The 19,600-nt window shown below is 40.4% G+C and overlaps 1 protein-coding gene across 1 annotated transcript in view; it reads right to left on the bottom strand.

The window, feature by feature from the left end:
• Positions 1 to 255: 255 nt before the first annotated feature.
• LOC139734553 (uncharacterized) overlaps positions 256 to 19,600 on the bottom strand; it is a 61,983-nt gene continuing 42,638 nt past the window's right edge. The window contains exon 2 of the mRNA XM_071645327.1: positions 256 to 1,789. Coding sequence (XP_071501428.1) covers positions 830 to 1,789 — 960 coding nt within the window. The 3' untranslated portion in view covers positions 256 to 829. The remainder of the gene's footprint in view (positions 1,790 to 19,600) is intronic.

A 19,600-nucleotide genomic window follows, 5' to 3' on the forward strand; every position in this document is an offset into this window, starting at 1 on the left:
GAAAACAAAGAAGAAATTTTAAGTTGATAGAGAGTCGTGACGAAACAAGATTTTGTGTCCTGACAAAATACATCGCCAAGGAAAGTTTGTCTGTATTCCTGATGATCTTTGAACACTTTTTTCTGATGCAGACAAAAAATCAAGAGAAGGGGTACATACTTATAGCCTTATACGTTTGACCGGACGCTGAGCAATATATAGCGGAAGATGACCCCTCGCCGTATACAGAAACCATGGCAACAACATCATCTCCCATTACCACGCCCCTCGCTAGAGAGTTGTCACTTAAAGAACTATGCACGCACACACTTACAATAATATTTCGTCGAGTGACATTTTATAACCATTATCTCACTTAAAATCGTTCAAATTGTGATTGCAACAAAGTTACGAAACTGCATTCTCATTCAAGAGTCTGAAGTCGATTTGTGTGATTTTCGAGAGTTGATAAAAATTATATCAATATCGGTTCAACGTTCTTAACTCCTCGCCATAAACCACATCGCTAAACAGGTGTCTCTTTACAGCGGCACATCCTTTGTCGGTAACCGCAGTCACCTCGTATGATGTCGGTTCACGATCTCTTAACTCACTAGCTTTCGGTCACTTTGGTTCTCCTGTCCATCTGGGCACAGCTGGGAAGAAACCAAAATCTCGTCCATCCAAACACTGGAAGCCTATGACGCTTTCACACGAATCCTGCGAACGTTAAAATCCAAGGTTTACAGTTTTATACGACGATATTCTCACACTCTAATACTTGTAAACGTTAAGTACCTGTTCGATCTTTTGTTGGCATCTTTGGAAGCTAGAGTTATTATTTTCCCCCTCAAGAAAGCAGAGACGACGTCGCCTCCTCCCATATAGAGTTCATCCACAGAGCGGCTTCCGTCGTCGATGCTACAGTGTCGTCCTCATTGCCGTTACCGGCGTCGTTCTCATTGTCCACGGAGTACGGCCTATCGGCCTCTTCCGTCGTCTCTTCGAGCTCCTCTTCATCGTACGGGACGGGGTCGAAACTTCGCCGATTCGATTTCAGCTCGCGTGATTCGTCCGACATGCGCAGTTCCTCGAGAGACGAGGCAAAGGAGGAGTTGGAGGAGACATAGGAAGACGAGGACATGGAGTCGCGCTTGTTGGCATCCTTAATCACGAACCGCAAGATGTCGCTGCTGCCGGTACTCTTCAGCGACGGCGTGGGCGAAGCGGAGGCTGGCGGCGGTGGCGGCGGCGGCAGGGAAGGCTTCTCAAGTGATTTGTAATCGTTGGCGTTCTGACTCCTGGAACTGTACGAGGTCGTGGCCGACACTTTTCTCGTGCTACTAAATTCCGCTTTGACTGCCTGCTGATTCAGGCTGTTGTTGGTGTTTCTGCTGTACACGTTGACGTTGTGATTAATCGCGTTCTCATTGACAACGGTACCGTTTACCGCGTTTCCGGTTACCGCGGTGCGATCTACCGCGTTTCCGTTAGTGACATTTCTATTCACAACGTTCAGGTTTTGTGTAGTCCGCGCTGGCTTGATATCAATCCGCACTTTGTCTAATTCGACCGGTTCATCTTCCTCGACTATTGCCTTTATGCCTTTTAACTTCGAGCTCGGGGTCGAGACGCTGCCATTTAGTTGGAGGCTGGAGTCCGGCGACCACGACGTCGAGTCTGTCTTTTCCGATTCGTCGTCGTCATCATCGCCTTCGTCTTGATTGATCTTCATTTTCAGGTCGTGGATTTTGGTCTGAAGATTATACAGAGTTTTCATCAGCTCTCCGTCTGTTTGGCGGAGATCCATCTGTAGCAGAAATAAATGAAACGAGAGAAAATGAAATTATTAAATGATGTGCAAACTTAACGAAATGATGCTCAAATTTAACGATGATACGGTCAAATTTATTGGTGTTCGAAATGTAGTCTCTTATGCCATTATTGAGGTAAAGTGTGATGCCGATTACACACAACTTTTATCGATAGAGCTTCTGCAACAGAAGTTGAAACACCACTCTCTTCCACAATTTTTCCGACGCCAAGACCAGGAAAGATGGACTTCTAGTGATTTTTACACCTCACACAATGTTGCATAGAAAATATGAATGATGTACCCATATCGATAGAGAAGAATGGAAACATACATACAGTATATACACATCAATACTTGTAAACTTAAAAGTGACTTCTACCAACTTTCATAGGATGTTACTGGTAGTTTAACGTCACGATCACTACATAACCCTCCCCTATATTCTGTTATACGTTTGCATATCGGCAGACGAGAATAAATAGAGATAGACGGCGTGTATAGATGCGTGAGAAAAGACAGAAATGTCACCACTCCTTTAAGTTTTCTGTTTAATCACTTTCTTGCACATTTCGCTGTAACTTCGGATTCATTCTGATACTTTCATACCAGCTGATCCCAGGGTTCAAGTATGGAGAATACCGGTTAAACAACAACAACGACAACAACAACAACAACAACTAGAATCATTTGTAAACGTCATTTCCGCTCGCGCCACAAACCTTGAACCGACGCTGTCCCAAATGACAATGCGAGAGTTTACTTGGGGGACAGCTAGTGCGAATATTCGTTGAGGTAGCAGATGTGGATATTTTGATGAATTGACAGAAACTTTCTGAGAGTTCAGAAAAGCTACCACCAGGGAGGTGAGGAACAGTGAAAACTTTCGCGAAAAAGGAAGACAACAGAAAGAGCATTATCCCCCATAAGAAAAGTGGATAAGCCTACGTTATTTTGCAGGTGTTCACGTGACCTATATCGCAGCTAGTATATATATGATGACGTTTGGTTTAGTCCTATCATATGAAGCGCAAAACAACACTTAAAAAGCTTATCTACCTAAAAAAGCAAGCAAGCAAGCAAACAAACAAAAACTGGTATGAGGACATAGTACAGCAAAGACGCAAAAAATGAAATAAACTAAGATATAGGATGAGGAAATGAAAAATGACTAAAAGTGACATCGGCAGAAGATGCATGGTGTGACGGCGAACATCGAACACAAACTAACCCTCCGGCAATATCATTGTTTGTGTATCACTTTCAACAAACTTAAGGATGAATGCTACTAAATACAGGGGAAAGCGAGACGCGCACGTATTGACGCGCACGCAATATATAGGCATCGTTAAATCCCCGCTCTGAATAAATGGACCTGTGACTCGTAGAAATAGACACTGCCCTGAATTCCATTCCTGATTGAATTCATTAGCGATTGTCAGGATTAATTTCATTCTGACACATCCCGTCTGAGCCGCTCGGGCCGGAATGTTTTGAACCCAGTAACAACTGTCATTGTTGGCACAAACTTCATGTAGAACTCGCACAAGATACTGGCGGCTCACTACAACCCTAATTATCAAGCTATAAGACGTCATATAATTACAAATTTCGGTGATTCATTACTTGTAAACCTCTATGATTGCACAAGGCATGCGTCATCAGCTTAAGATGGATCTAATGGAACATTATCTTGCGAACTCAATGAAAAATAACAGGAAATTCGAGGATAAATTCAATTTCTCATTGTCGAGGCAGGAGGTTGTATTTAGCATGGGAAGTCCTGACACATAGTCATAATGACATGTTCTGACGAGGTTTATGATATTAAGGGGCGCGAGCACGTTGTATAGGTTTGCAACACTAGAACATACTGCGTTCGATCAATCAGAATAAATACTAACTTCTCCCAAAGGTTGACAGGAGGTACGTCTTAATAGATGAATTTACACGTCAGCGGAATCTCAAAGCAACTGAAATACGAACAACCAGCTGAGGAGATTTGAGGGGTGAACGACTTCTCGTTGAGCACGCTGCACATGAACGATGACTTAGGCGGAGAAGGGGGTGGGGTGGGTAGTACAGACGGCAGGGATAAAGATACATTCTTGTAAAGGAATATTTATATGCAAGTAACGTATAAGAAGCTCTGATTTCGCAAATTTTCGTCTTTAGAGGGCATGGGGAAAAATGCGGTCTCATCGAAGCCTGCAAAACACAGTAAGCTTTTCCTCCGAGCAATATGGAAACTTAACTACATGCAACTTTATCAAATTTTCATGATTTACTTATATTCGTGTGAATAGAAGATGTCTTAAATAGTTTCGCCTGTCAATTCAGTAGGTGGACATTTCGTTGTAGATCTTGACATCTGTATAACTTTGATTATCATTAGCAACTTCAGATGAACTTTTGTGAAAATTATAAGCTCATAATTTTTTTATTTTGTCTTTCAAAAGGCATCCTGCTCTGGAAATAACGTGTAAAATGATTGTTCCTTAAAACTATTTCCATGATATATAGCTTGGAACTGAGTTGAATTCCAGATTTTGGCAAAACCACAAAAAAAATGGAACTATTCTCGATGCAGTGCACTATTTCACGCAAAATTCTGGAAACTCAGCCCACATTTCTGTAAAAACTCGTGGAGGCTGTTCGAATTGATCGTACAACAACAATAAAGCAATTCCGATGTCTTGTTAAAAGCCTGCATAAGGCACACATAACATAATTATGTGCTTGTGTGAGGGGCAAGTTCTTCGTGAAAATTAATCTGCCGACTTTAAACATTAATCAAATGTTAGCCGAAGCACCCTGAACGCAAGACTACCGACGGAAAAATTTGCCGATGATAAATGAATGTGCCAAGAGCAGCAGGATGGGGGCCAAGATAAGAAACGCCTTTCAAATTGAAACGAAAAACCGGTAAATTCATGTCACAAAAATAATCTCACCGGAAGTTCTCACTTTGCGCAATATATGAGCGGGAGCATTTTTTTAGTTGTCCCCTCCCCCCCCCCCCCCCATCGTTTTCTTTCCCCCACCCCCTCTCGTTTTCGACCCATATAGCTTCAACTAAATATCTTATGGAGTGACACTTGAATCTGGAAAAGATCTCCGAACGACTTTTTCAGCCCTAATCTCAGCTTTAACGGCAAAATACGAATGCTATCGGGAGGACGTACTTTTCCTCGAAGTTATCCCCAGTCGGGCACGGCCGGATATACATCGGTAAAGATAGCACCACTCCCGGGACTATCTCCCCTCTACGTTGCAGCTGAACAAGCTGCTCCCTCTACGAGTCAAATCACCATTCTTAACTGTAGAACGAAGATTTTGCAAATCTGCAGAGAAATCAAATTTATTAACTTACTCAATTTTGTATTCATTTTCAGGCTCTAAAAGCGACTGACCACCTAAGCAATGTATTCCTGATAATGCTAATTTATTTGGTTCTCAGTAACATGCCTCACTGATGGGCGATGCAATGACTGTGCCCAGTTGGAAACAAAAGGGTGAATATAACGTGAGCAAGAAAACGCAGGACTACATTTCTGTGATTGGTTGGATATTCATCCGCGCATTTTAAGCAAAATGAATCAGACGGTACGAGCGGAATTGATAAATTGGAGGAAGCGCCGAGAGGGGAAGAGTTTTCATCGCCCGTTCATGAAATAAAATAGTTTATTGCCAGCGGTGAGGGCGGGTGATACACCACCACCACGATCACGAGGGTTACTGTAATTCCGGCCAGTATAGTCGTATAAACTCTCGGATATAAAGGTCCTGAAGGAATCGTAAACTTTCAGTAGCGACGCTTCTCCAGAGCACTTTCCCTACCATTTTACTTTCCATAGCTTTTGTAGAAAATCTATTAAATCTTTTCGCATAAAACATGACTTTCTTTTACAATCAACATTATGTAGGCCTATACGCATATTACAACAAGGCCTATACAAATGAAATACATAATTATAATCATAATTATGATCATACAAATATAATTATGATACGTACTAAAGGTTTTGAATCTGCTTTATTCATATCCCTGAAAACGTAACTCATCCGTATTTTTAGCAATTTTAATTATTTCGTCGCATCGCACTAATTTGTATCTATAAAGGCCCTGTAGGCTTATACATTTGCACATATGAACATACTTGTTTTCATTGACCCAGATTCAAACATTTCAGTGGAAGCTATAAATAGGTAGACCCGGGTGTGAGAGAGAATCATAATGTGTGTGTGTGTGTGTGTGTGTGTGTGTGTGTGTGTGTGTCCCACAATTTATTACCCTGTGCTTGCCTTTGACCAGCTAAATTTGACAAAGGAAATGTATATTAAGGCAAATTTTTCATCACCCTACCTGGTTAGTTTCCCTTCGGAAGCACATCGGCGGGGGAAGCTGAACTAGGCTATATTACGACAGTCGTGGACCCGTTAGCCTCACCCCAAGGACTGTCTCCCATATAAATCCTACTTCATCAGCAAAATAGTCACAGCTGGATGGAGTGATTGTTATTTTAAACTTCTACTTCATTCTTGCAGGGGCAGTGATTTTAAAGAGCCTCTATATGTATACACAAGGAAGAAATCACCCGTCTGAAAGCATACTTTCAACTTAAGGCGAGATACTGAAATTTATATATTCAATTTGAAAGCGAGGCTAGCCATTGATTCAGATAATATGATTTTCGTATTACATTTATCATCGGCTGTTGAGTTTTGTACAGGTGTCAAGAACGGTCGAATCAATTAGTGTCATGTAGTCATCGCACGCATTGACTTTATGAAAAGAACAATTAAATACATGCAACTTTAACATCCAAGTCATTTCTGGTAGGACAAAAACTAAAGTAAAACACTCAGTGAGTAATCACTGATGAGAGCGCGTGAGCTGCATTTATCTAGCCTTTGACTGCTTTTTGAAGAAACATTTTTCTCAACATTACTCGATTGCCGTCGAGCTTTCGCGTATTCACAGGAAACTAATGTAATGAGTAGGGAACAATACTGAGACTGCTTAACCTCGTCTAAACTCGAAGTTATCGTGGTGTGTGTGTGTGTGTGTATGTCCCCCCCCCCCCCCCCCCCATGTAAATGGTGCAACTGGCATCCGTACATCGATTTCGCGGCATTTGCATCATAAACCAGTCAGGGTTTGAAGTCGGGGAGGGTGGAAGGTCAAATTCTGTTGATAGAGGGCGGGCGACAAACAATAAATTGGAGGAGGGGAAAAAAGCGGTGAAGGATTGCCCATTGTCTGTGTTGGCACGGCAGCATCGTAGTCAATCGGGAAGCCGAAGGAGAGACTGATTCAAGGATAATGTGTGCCAAATGATAACCTTTCGTCCCTGCTTCGATCCTGACTGTCAATGTATTGACTCCACTCACCATCCAAACAAGCGTGGATTAAACCTCAAATGGAAGCCCCACATCGAGTGAAAGAGCGCGAAGATCAAACGACTATTCATTTTTTTTTCATGTCTTCATTTCCTCAATTTTTCAAACAGAGAACACAATCTCATTCAATTATAACTTGTTCATCTACATCAATATGCGTGTATGAGGGGAGGGAGGGGCAGTAGACATCAATGGGGGTAGTGACCTCCACACATAATTATTACTCTGATCCGCGTCTCTATAACTTCAAATCTAGTTTCTTTGTGCGCAGATAGTGGAGCTGAATACACTGTGTAATTGCTTTGGAATCAAACGAAAGCTGAAGAATGATACGTAGTGAATGTATGAAAGAATGAATTCCACAAATTCCTTATCGCTCTCACAACAGCGCATCGCTTAGATATGCTAAGATACTGCTTTTTACAGACATGGTACCGACAAGTGTTGATATTTAATATTCAAACCATGTACTCGATTGACGCTATTGCTATCACTGGTAACCCTTTGGTATGCGATGTCCCAGGCATTATGAGCTCATAGACACTATATGACATCATATTGCATTGTAACATTAATATCATATTAAAGTACATTATATTATATAATAGTGTATTATATCATATTATATTATATTATATTATATTATATTACATCATATCTATTATATATTATGCATACTATATTCATCATAATTATTCATGATGCCGAGAGAAGTAGTCTGGTTATCTATACGACAACATCAGAACATAAATGAAATGTGCTTTTCTCGTCATGTTCTCGTCTAATTCTGTGAATAATGTACAGCTTTGAGTTCTCTGTCCCCTACCGTCATGAAGTGGTTTATCAACGCAGACGATCTGCTGAGTGGCGATTATCAGAGATATGTCTGGACCGAACAATAAGTGGAAGCGATAGCTATCACCAATATTTACCCGGGACTGAAACGTATTGTAAAGTCTCGTCATGCCTCTGCATGGGAGGGGCGTTCGTTTGACGACGATGGCAAATAAGCGAAACATTTTGCTGAACATTGAATGGAGGTGCGTCTCTCTGTTTGTTTTCCGGGAGATCTTGACTGGCCTTCACAAACTACAAACCAAACCAAACCAAATACGACAAGATCCAAACTTAAATCCCACAATGTAAACAATAATCATTTTACCCCTTTAACTTTAAGGAAATGAGTGATTATAGCGCCCTCTGCCGTCATCATTGTATGTTGGCTTCCAAATTTCACTAATAACGATGAAAATGAAAAAAAGGAGGGTACTATGCTTTAAAAATCCACAAAATGGAGATCGATTGCATCACTTGAGGAATATACGCAATGTTATTTGGAATCTTCCTAAAAAGAAAAAGGTATACAGAAATTGTACGAATTTATATAACTCGATTACTTTGATGTTTCTCGTTTGTTCTTGCTGTAAACGCTGTTGTGCAACATTGTGCCAAGGTAAGCCGAATTCTGGAATGTTTCGAATCCAATGGGATAGTTGTGGGTAACCGAATTTTCGATATTTTTTGTTCAACATGAGAGGGAAATTTGTTCTCCAGAAGAAGAAGAAAAAAACAACCACCCAGCAACAAATACCCGTGGTCAAGCAAACTACCACAGCCTTGAATTATGTCACGTGACGGAAGTGTCGCATCACCTGACCTACATTGGTAATCTAAACCTTTGATCTGTGGCTGGCTGGCGACAAGGTCTTCCCTACTGTTTCGTCATAAAAAGCAGGGAATATGACCGGATGCTCCCACTCGATGGATAAACATGTTCAAGTGCATACTCCAAGGTGGATGATAAGTACCCCAAGTCTCCTTGTTCAAAGTCATTTTTATGTCTTGTCTGTAGTTGAGAATACGTGGCGAGTGACACAACAAACACTGCAGGAAAGTGTCAGCTCGCGGGACACCGCGCGAGGGTGGGGTGGGGGGGGGGAGAGGGTGAGATGCTGCAAGGATTTTCATGTTTGCGGAGATATTATATGAACTCTGGATATCTTTCTTCATCGGCCTACAGAGCCTTGACATCTTCTACACTGCACTAACTAACAACCTATGGATTTAGGAAGAGTCATAAAAGTTCCTACATTTTGACGGGTCTAATGACGAAAGGGAGTTTTACAAAACATCGGTAGAATTAATCAATAGGAGAATGAAAAGAGTGAGAAAGATTACAATGAAGTATACAATTATACCATATTGAAGCAATTACACATGAATAAATAGTACATTGATAGGCAAAAGATATGATTTGGAGACACATAAATTGATTGGGGTATAGATAAAGAACTAGCGAGAGACAGAGAGAGTGAAAAGAAAGAAAGAGAGAGAAAGAGAGAGAGGGGAGAGAGAGAGAGAGAGAGAGAGAGAGAGAGAGAGGGTGGGGATGGGGACTGAATTAGATAGGTGTATACCACTCCAAGATTGGGAACCCCATTACCCCTTGATTTTTTTTAAATTTTTTTTTTAATGGTAGCCGTGATATGAACGAGTCAATAAGTATTTCTGCATGCCAAGGCCTATATACAAACAGATTATCACCACAGAATCCTTTGACGACAATTGACTCTGAAAAGATTAAAAATCGCTGACATTCCATGTCAAACCCTTTTGTTTGAATCTGGCTTTTGTGCCACTGTTTGCACTATACACCACCAGATTTCGACATGGCCGTGGCGTGAATGTCAAAACCGTAGTTCAAACAGCATCTCCAATTAAACTTAAGAAATAAAAGAACAGCGAGTCAGAGATGTCAAACAAAATACCAGAGAAATGACGCATGATAAATGTGGGTCTGAAGAAAAAGCAACCCCCCCCCCCCCCCCCTCAGTAGATATTCATAATGGCGTCTCTTTCTATTCGTGGCAATTCAAGCGTTTTTTATCAGCTGCGGAAATGCAATCATGTAAACACACAGTCTCCACGTACGAGGGATGGGTCTCGGAAGGTATGTAAAACACTGAACTCAGGCTGACTGGTGTGTAATGATATTGACAACTTTTAAAGGGGAAGTTCAGAAGATTCTCTCCCCCCCCCCCCCCCCGGGGGGGGGGGGGGGTGTTAATGTCGCTGGAGAATACATTGAACAACACTGAAAGGGAACTTCAGCAATCAACTGCTATTTAGGGAAACAAGATTTTGAAAATAAAGCGCAGTGTAACAGGACAGATCTAGAGAGATGGAGAGAGGGATAGACTGAGAGGGCTACGTGGAAATTGTGTAAACTAGAGTATGCTATAATTTAGAAAAGATAATACAATATGCATTGTTATTGTTGAAGATCAGAGAGCAATAAGAAGTGATAGGCGTAGTGACATTATGATATGAACAACAGGAGAGGAAAAAGGGTGAGGTGACGTTTCAAGTGAACACAATTGGTATACAGAATCATTCCAGAAGATGTGCAGAGCGGTTCACTTCTTGCGCAACCATTACAGCAACTCACATAACAAAATTGCTCAAATAATCATGGTTTTCATCCTAATGCGGCTTTAATTAATGCTCTGTGATAGCCTTTCGTATACTTGTTTTTCTTCAGGACAATTGCACGACAGGGCTATTTCTGCTCAAAAAAAAAGTGTGAAGGGTTTCCTTTGAAAGATGTCATTAAAAAGAAGCAAACCTTGCAACCATGACAAAAAGTGCGCTGCAAAATACACCACTTCTTCAGAAGGTGTAACCGGAGCGTAGCGGAGCGCGTTGAGTGGGACGCAATGTTCTGGCGATGTGCCTCTTACGGTATTTACCTCGTCACATTCCCCGATGTTTACTGCCTGTTGTTTCGTTCTCCACCAATAAACATCTCAAAATAAATAGTCCTATTGACCTATATTTTGTACCCTCGGGCAACAATCCCTCCTCAGTGAGAGAGGTTGAATTTTTAAGGTAGGCCTATATACGTTTTACCCGTCTTGGACGGAAATTCGTGTCATTGTGTCGCGACTCAAATTACGACATTTTCACAGTGAGAACGCACCTCGCGGCGACAACAGCCACAACTAATATAACAGCCATTAAGTGCCTTCATCAAAACAAACAACAATCTCTGTGATAAGTGGTGTCAATACCTCTTCCTCGAAGAAAAATTTTTACATTACTTTTTAAGATGAATTTCAATGTATTTCTTTTTCGTAACTCTCAAACTGATCACTATAGTTAATTGTAGAAATGTTTGCGTCACAACTCGCGTGTGTGTGTCGCATTTACATTATAGCGTTGGTTAACCTTGTATAACAAGTAAAATAAATCGAAGCCCTCATTCATACGGAAATGATAAAGTCGCAAAGTGTCAATGTTACAGGAAGACTGAAGAGCCACAAGTGTTATTAACAAGAAATCCGTAGAAAGCATGAATTCAGTGACACAACGGTACTTAGTAACCATTTAGAGCGGCGTTAAATGACAGACTATACGCCGTAACCTTCTAAGTCCTCAAGATCTATCGAAACTGGTCCAGGTTTGGACAAGAAACAGAGATAGAGTTCTCGGGGAAATTGCCCGTGTCACCCTTGTTTACATTCCGCGCCCCAAGAGACTTCTCAACTGCTTCTAGACAAATATTACCATTGGCATTGAGGTCTCCCCCCCCCTCTCTCTCTCTCTCTGTCTATTTTGGTTGGACGACAAATAGCTTGCCAACAGTTTACATGACGTCATAAATGACGTCACACTTTCTCCACATAGCACGCCACGATGATCATGGCTCTGTCATGAAAATATTTACTCTTTCCCCCGCCGTTTCGTGTACACGGAGGACCGCGGGATAATCCGTTTGCATGACTCTTAAAACAGCTCATCACAAACGGCCTTTCCAAAAATACGCCCGCAACAAGTATGGGCCACGCCAGCCATAAGCTGTATTCGTCGACATCACGTCTCGAGAATTATTCATGGCTCCAAATTCAGAAGCTTTAGAATCTCTTCCGTATCTATAGGCGGAGGCTTTTTCCGCTTTGTATCTCAAACATATGCACCAGTCAGTGACGGTTGCCACCAATATCTTACCATTGCTGATAAACCTTTGCCAGTGGCAAGATAAACAATTAGCAAATGCTCTAAAATGTTTGCGAAAAATCATCCGAAAAGGAGAAAAACTAAGAGCAAACTCGTTATCGCCGCAACTGGCATGTTACAGAATTTTAGATATGCTTGAATTACATCCGCTAATGCAATAATTTGAACTTCCAGAATGATTCGTTGACTGCAAGTGTAGAGACTCTGATTAGCTACCCCCTCAAGCAAACATGCCCTATAAATGGAAATTACATTTACTGTATCTGCACATCGCACACTAATCGCATTCGGTTTAAAAAATGCTAATGAAATGAAGAATTCTTAATATCTATACGTTCAGAACTTCGCGAAGCAACTGACACCGCATGAAGCTATGCATACTCCATGGACACACACATCTGACTGGATTTGCTTGTGCCCTTTCAACACTAGCTTATCAATCAAAGGGTGGGGACTATATGGGGGCAGATTGCTCATCATTATTAATACTTTATGCTAAGTCAAACACAAGGAATCTATGCCAAGATATAGAGTAGGAGTGAACGGAGAAAGAGGGAGAAAGGGGTGATGGGGAGAGCCAACCATACTATTAAAAAGTCTTTAGATTAATACTGATTAACTTTAAAGATGTTACACAGTATCATCAATATTGCTGACACGACCGCTCCGGCATTCTGTGTCGGATGTACAGTACAGTAGTATGAAATCATATTGCGAGTTGCAAAGGCGGGCGAAAACAGCATCAATCGCGACCCACTCTGTCCCCTGCATAAAAAACAGTAACAGCATTTTGATACAGAACGCAGTCGTTTGTAGAAGAATATCATGCATAAAATCCGTTAACCACTGTTAACGACGAAACGAGTAGAGCTGTCGAGTCTATATGCGGCTCTATATATCATTGCCCATGCGATTTTACTGAGGATGAATTCCGAACCAATCTCCCCCCACTCCTGTGTGCCCACGCTTTCTTTCTTCAAAGCATGATTACCATTTTCAAGCCGAACTGTTATTTATTTCGGCATATTGACATTTCTTTACACAAAACAAGCACATGACCTGGATTTTTGCGATAAGGTTACACTATCATGATTTGACTCGATTATGTCCCAAACAATACCTTTTTTCTTAAACAGAATAATTATACTTTGGCCATTAGTAACTGAACATGGGATTGTAATCTCTGACATATATAACAAACTTTTTTTTTTGTTGGAAAGATATATAGAATAGTCTGTCTTTAAAAAAGACTGTTAATTGTGCATGTTTAAGGTTAAATACAGTAAGCTGTCTCTGTCAAAATGTTTAGGCTTTATACTCAGTATAATCCTAAAGAGTCATGTCCAACACCTATCAGTGTCATTGTGTTATCAAGTGGGAAAAAGCTTGTTGCTCTTTGTTATTATCATAAACACAGTGAATAAACATCACTTTTTAAAATTATTTTCAATACTTTTGTTGCACAAGAGTTGTAACGAGTTATACCACGCTCGAAGACATCAAGACATGACACCAGATGAGATTGTGGGCAACATTTCTGGGTGATATTAAATCGATATCGCGTTCCGAAGTTCATGAAATTACATCTAGACAGAGTCTGCAAACCTCGTTTGACCGACGCTGAAGTAAATATTAGTTTTCTTCCCAGACTAGCGAAAATAATTTTGCCAGACAAGGAAGTGTTATGAGTGCTATTGAAGAGGTACTGCAAGGAGGTACATGTATTTGGCAACTTCGCCTGTCAGTATCTTGATTCATTTTACTCGGTTCATTTTACTTCAAGTTCTATACTACAAATAATTTCCTTGACTTTCCTTGATTTCCAAATAACGAAAAAAATAATGCTACAAATTGAACATGAACATCGCAACGGGCCTTATTTAACACGATAACTAATGAAATTATTCAATTTGCCACAATGACATGAACTTATTCTCTATACAGCCTGAAAGAGAGACTAACTCATTGTCTCCTGTTTACGAGAGAACCGTGTAGATTGTCACGGCGTGTCGCGTATGATGGAGCGAGTTAATATGCAGTTCTCTTCACAACGTGGATTTCTGCTCGCTTGATAAATGCGGGAAGCAATTGAATGTAGTGTATCGACGAGAAAACCTATAATTCCCAAATAGAAGTAACTTGCTGACCTCTACTAAAGACGTATATTTTTTCCATATTGAATTACATGAGGAAGTAACTAACGTCTTGTCGAAACAGAAACATATCTTTAAAACTGAAAAAATGAGAACTATCTATCATGCATTCAGTCAATCTTTAAAGGACTATGAAGATAATCATTATAATATGAACGTAGGTATTAGGAATTTTAAGGAAATATCGGACTGATTAAACCGTAAAAAATCAATACCTAATATCTCTCTCTCTTTCGATTATATTGTTATGCGCATAGAACCCAGTTGGCAATATTCCCATAGAAACTGAGCAATACGAAGTTACAATTATCATTACTATTATCAATCAATCCAAACTGCAACGATACATTTCGGAATTACGTAATACCAGAGATAAAATTATTCATTAGAGTATGATTGATCGTGATAGAAATGAAATGTTATGTAGAATCAATCAGGAAAAGGGAAAGAGAATCCATGAAGAAACATTCGTGTGATCGCTCGTTTCAAATTGCACATTGGAATCTCTTCAACATGTCAAAATCACTCAGAAGCCGGAACGCAATTTCACCAGCCCTATCTACACGACACGATTCGGTCGAAGACTTGATGAACTTTATATACGGGTAACAAATCAACTGTCTCCACCTGGGGTTTTCTTTCGGTTGAAGTGTTCTAAGATAGAAACATTGGTTTTGTGTTCTCCCTCGTATCACGCAAAGAGAATACGAGATTGAAAAAAAAGAAACTTTTTTGAAAGATTGATTTATTTCTGACACGTTCACTGAGAGATTATACCCCCAACTCTCTCTTTCAGTACCAATAATCTTCACGGAGACAATGGGTATGATTGTGTCACGGATCCAGAGGGGTGAGCAAAGTACAAACGTCGGAAGCAACATGTCGCTTGTGTTCCTTTAAATAGGACGGATGATAAATGAAGTATTGAAAGCAAGAAGATTTAAATGAAATTTGTTAGAGGGAAACAAAGTGAAGAAAATTCACAGCTCAAATGAAGTATTGTTGCAATGTTTTCTCAATGTTATGCCACTTTGTCGAACTACATTTAATACGCGTATGCATACTATGTCAGGCATGCCGCGCGGTTATTTGGTCGCGCAATGAAGATCTCGCCAAGATGTAGACCTACTCATATTCATCAACAGTAGGCCTATTCCCGATGCCTTTATATGAACGATCTACTCTGTAAGGCAATGCGACATTAATGCAGTCTGAATGAACATCTTCACTTGTCTTCTGTTTACCATACCAGTGGTCATTATGAGGTGCAACTTTTATTAAGGACCCGTATGTGTTTAAAAGAGCCTCAATAATGAGCCTATAGAGATAGGTAATGACGGAGCAATATTATCACCAGCGTCTACCCCTCGAGAGATGTCAACAGAGGAAGCATAATCATTACGTAATAAATAATCGATTACTTCACAATTATCCACGTCACGGCGGATGCTGGACCAATTAAACTTCGCAATCCAATTAATAAATAACTGAGCCACGAATAATAAGGAATAATATAGGATGCACTTCATTCAAGATATCAGCATTCTTGTCTTTTAGGTTCAGCTCTATTTCATTATCATGTGTCTTGTATGACGGTATGAAATGAGAACGTGTATACTGCGAGGCACTGGTAGAAGACAATATAATATACCTTTTTTCCATTGCAATGATGATGAATAATTATGAAGACGTTGAAAATAGAAAGATACTGAACTTGTACAAGATCATGGTAGGAAGCAATCCCGCTCAGCGATATTGCCGACATGTTTTCACTTGACAATAATATTGCATGACAAGTGTAAATTGTGCGTGCGTGCGCGAGAGAACGGCCGGGGAATAACACCACGAGCATCGGGATTAATATCCGTTGAATCAAAGAGTCGGAGGAGAGCACCGACGCCAAAATGTCTTTAACAAGAACCAGGTCTTTCTTGTCCTCGGTCCTAGTCTAGCGACCTTAAGGGATATAGTGTGACCGTCACTGACAGAAAAGCCCCCAAACATTTCGAATAACTAGAAATCCAGGAGTGCCCCGAGTATTATCCTCGATCTAAACCCAAAGCATTATGCTTGTGATTAAATTAAGCGATTTAAAACGATTGACATGGCCTTGCTAATAATCACGTCTAAGTCAATTTAGGGGAAATAAAGAATATAAAAGGTGTACTTTCGAGTGATATAGTTACACCTAACCCGTTAGGAGGGTGTTACCTTCAACAAACTCAAACATTTAGCAGACACAATCGGCGACGCACATCCCTTCTTATTTTTAAGACTTCATCTTGGGACAGTATTTGGCCTCGATTTGAAACCATGTCTCGCTTACATTGTAGTTTATACAACACATATACGACAGACTCTGCTGTTCGACGTAAACAACATGATCAATTCCCTTACTATTGACTAGAATACTCACGTCACAACACAAGTTTGTTTTATCACGATGACAAAATTCAGCCAATGTCACGCGTTATCTCCGAAGATAAGATCAGTGACTTGTCTTCGCTAATCAAATATGATAACAGACCATGCAGTCTGTATAGGCACATGGCCACAGAGAACTTGTTTTATGCAATGCCGCTGCATATAAACTCATATCGTACTTTTAAGGCTCGTATATACGTTTTGCCTTATCTTCAAAATCGCTTTAAGTTCTACATTTCGGTCTACTTTCATCTGAACTTTGCAATGAAATTCAAGAACTTCTCAGTGTAATAATGTCCGGGCTGGGAAACAAGATATCGGAATGCCATTAATATCTTCTTACATATTTTCGTCAAAGTGGTTCGCAATGAGTATATACCTTTCTCTAACTTGAATTAAAAGTTTTATCACGATATATCATGAATTAGAGAGTCCCATCAACTGTTTGCAAAATTTCTTGTCATTCTGTTGTCAAGGAGACTTGCTTCTTTTTTATGAAGGGTCTCTTGTCTTTTTTTATCTTAGAAGGCAAAAAAACCTCTGACTTATCGAAAAGAGTGTTTGTAGTATGAATGCACCAATCACGAAACATGACCTATATGTTTTAATTGATTCACGTGTTCAAGAATGCTATAGTCCAACGCCATTTAACGTTCAACCACATCATACATGACCGTATACTTAAAAGTACAACGAAAAACGGGAATATGTCAAAAGGAATGTCACAGCTTGCAACAACCGCTACAGAGGCAATAATCTGGTTAGGGGAGCACCAAAAGGAAAACGAAAGTAACATTGGGCTGCTATAGGGAAACTGAGAAAGAGGCTAAAGTATGCCTTTAAGGAAAGGACTTACTCCTCATAAAGTAAACACAATGTAGTCGTGATCCTCGAGACAAATTCTGGAAATCTTACGCTTGACTTTCTTTTAAATGACACCTACAGAACACACCATAAAGGTCAAAGAAATGGCTGGCCATCAGACGTCGCGTGATAACAAAGGGTTAAACAATAAAGTGACCAACACACTGATCCAGATGGTTTACTCGGGCCTCGTCTTGTAGTCTAGCTAAACAAGAGAGAAGACCGCAAGAGTTTAATCCCCTTCTTGTTAGAAAGACTGTTGGGATACCCGAAAGACCACTTATACCAAATCTTGCGAAATACACTGCATACATGTGGCGCCGCGAACCACCGGTTCCTGCATAAAATATACCAAAAACCACCACCTCCGCCCACAATACGCGTTGTGGACGTCGTAGCGCAATGTGCGGTCATGGCGCCCCAGCCACTCAGCACGAAAGTATGACGAGAGCTGCCATCTACATTACATGCATTTCAAATAAATGGTATATTCTGTCGAGGAAACTCAAATTAAACGCAAGTGCCATGACTACGTTATGATAAATGAGGTGTGAAATAAAATGATTGTCATAACCCAACTCAATCTATACTAACTTTGTACAATGAAGCAAATCTACGGAAGCGAGTATGATTGCTTTAACTTTTTTTCTCGCTCCCTCCAGCTTTCCTCTTCGTACGTATTATACTTTTCCGCTATCTACAAAGATGGTCATAAAAATGACCATTCATAGATAATTGATAACATCATAATCACTATCATCATCGTCGTTATCGTAGGAGTACTGTGTTAAATGAAGTGGATGTTGCTATGGGCTTCTCTGCAGGTGATTCTTGGTTCGAAACCTGCCCGACGTCTATTTTCTAAATCATCAGATTTTTACCCCCCTGGGGGTATGACATCTGCTCTCTTGACACACGTGTATACACATGTAAATGATATTTGGCGATGCTACGGAGGTAAAACAGGTCCCTCCGGCACAACAGGACCTTCTCTGAACAAGCGATACTTGGAAATGGAGACCAATGTTACGCCATGATAATAACAATCATGGCTGAATAATATCATTTGATGGACGTCAATCTTCCCCGTGTTTACTGTGGAGCAACGAACTGAACGAGTGCATGTTCTTTGTGACGTCACGGTTATGATTTGCAACATGCAACGAGGGACTTGAGTAGTGTTGTCTTATTCATAATGTAGCAGGACATAGGCTATTGTTATCAAAACCATTGTTTAATGAGATGAAACGACCATGTTTGCATAAGTGGTGCTAGCATTCAAACATCTCATATCCAAAGCGTAAACCGTAAAGTAATATAGTATAACTCCATGTCCTTGTCAACGACCAAAAACCAATATTGATTCATAATAGCAATTTCCATGGTAACAAATTCTTTGTTCCTGTGCTAATTTAAGAACCAAAGAACACTGGGTTAAGTCTGTGTACACAAACAATAAGTGCATTTCATCCAGGAGGATGGCGAACTTTTATGTGTTTCACGGAACATAAACATGCCAAGGGACTGTTAGATAAGGCCCAGCGCTTAATATCATTTGTATTCTGTGTGTGTGTGTGTGTGTGTGTGTGTGCGCGCGCGCGCGTGTGTGTGTGTGTGTGTGTGTGTGTGTGTGTGTGGGTATTCCTTTATTTTTGGATTTTTCCCAATAACTAATAGAATAAAAAACACAACTGAAGAGCTCAACGAACTCTTTTAATTTAGTAAACTTCAGAACCATGTGACCATAAGATAGTTAAAGGGGATTTTACGCCCAAACTACTTTTGAACGGATTGTCTGATTCTCCTCAAACCTCCCTGTTGTGTTCTACCAATATTGCTGCATTCACTGATTCCTTTTACTTGGGGTACATTCCTCTTTAACGTTATTAATTCAAGAGCTTGGAAAGACAGTAACATTGCGCGCATACTAATTATCTTTGTCTACACC

The sequence above is a fragment of the Diadema antillarum genome, unplaced genomic scaffold (genome assembly GCF_040938485.1).
Source record: "Diadema antillarum isolate AM-2024a unplaced genomic scaffold, OU_Dant_1.0 seq00000532_RagTag, whole genome shotgun sequence".
Lineage (NCBI taxonomy): Eukaryota > Metazoa > Echinodermata > Echinoidea > Diadematoida > Diadematidae > Diadema > Diadema antillarum.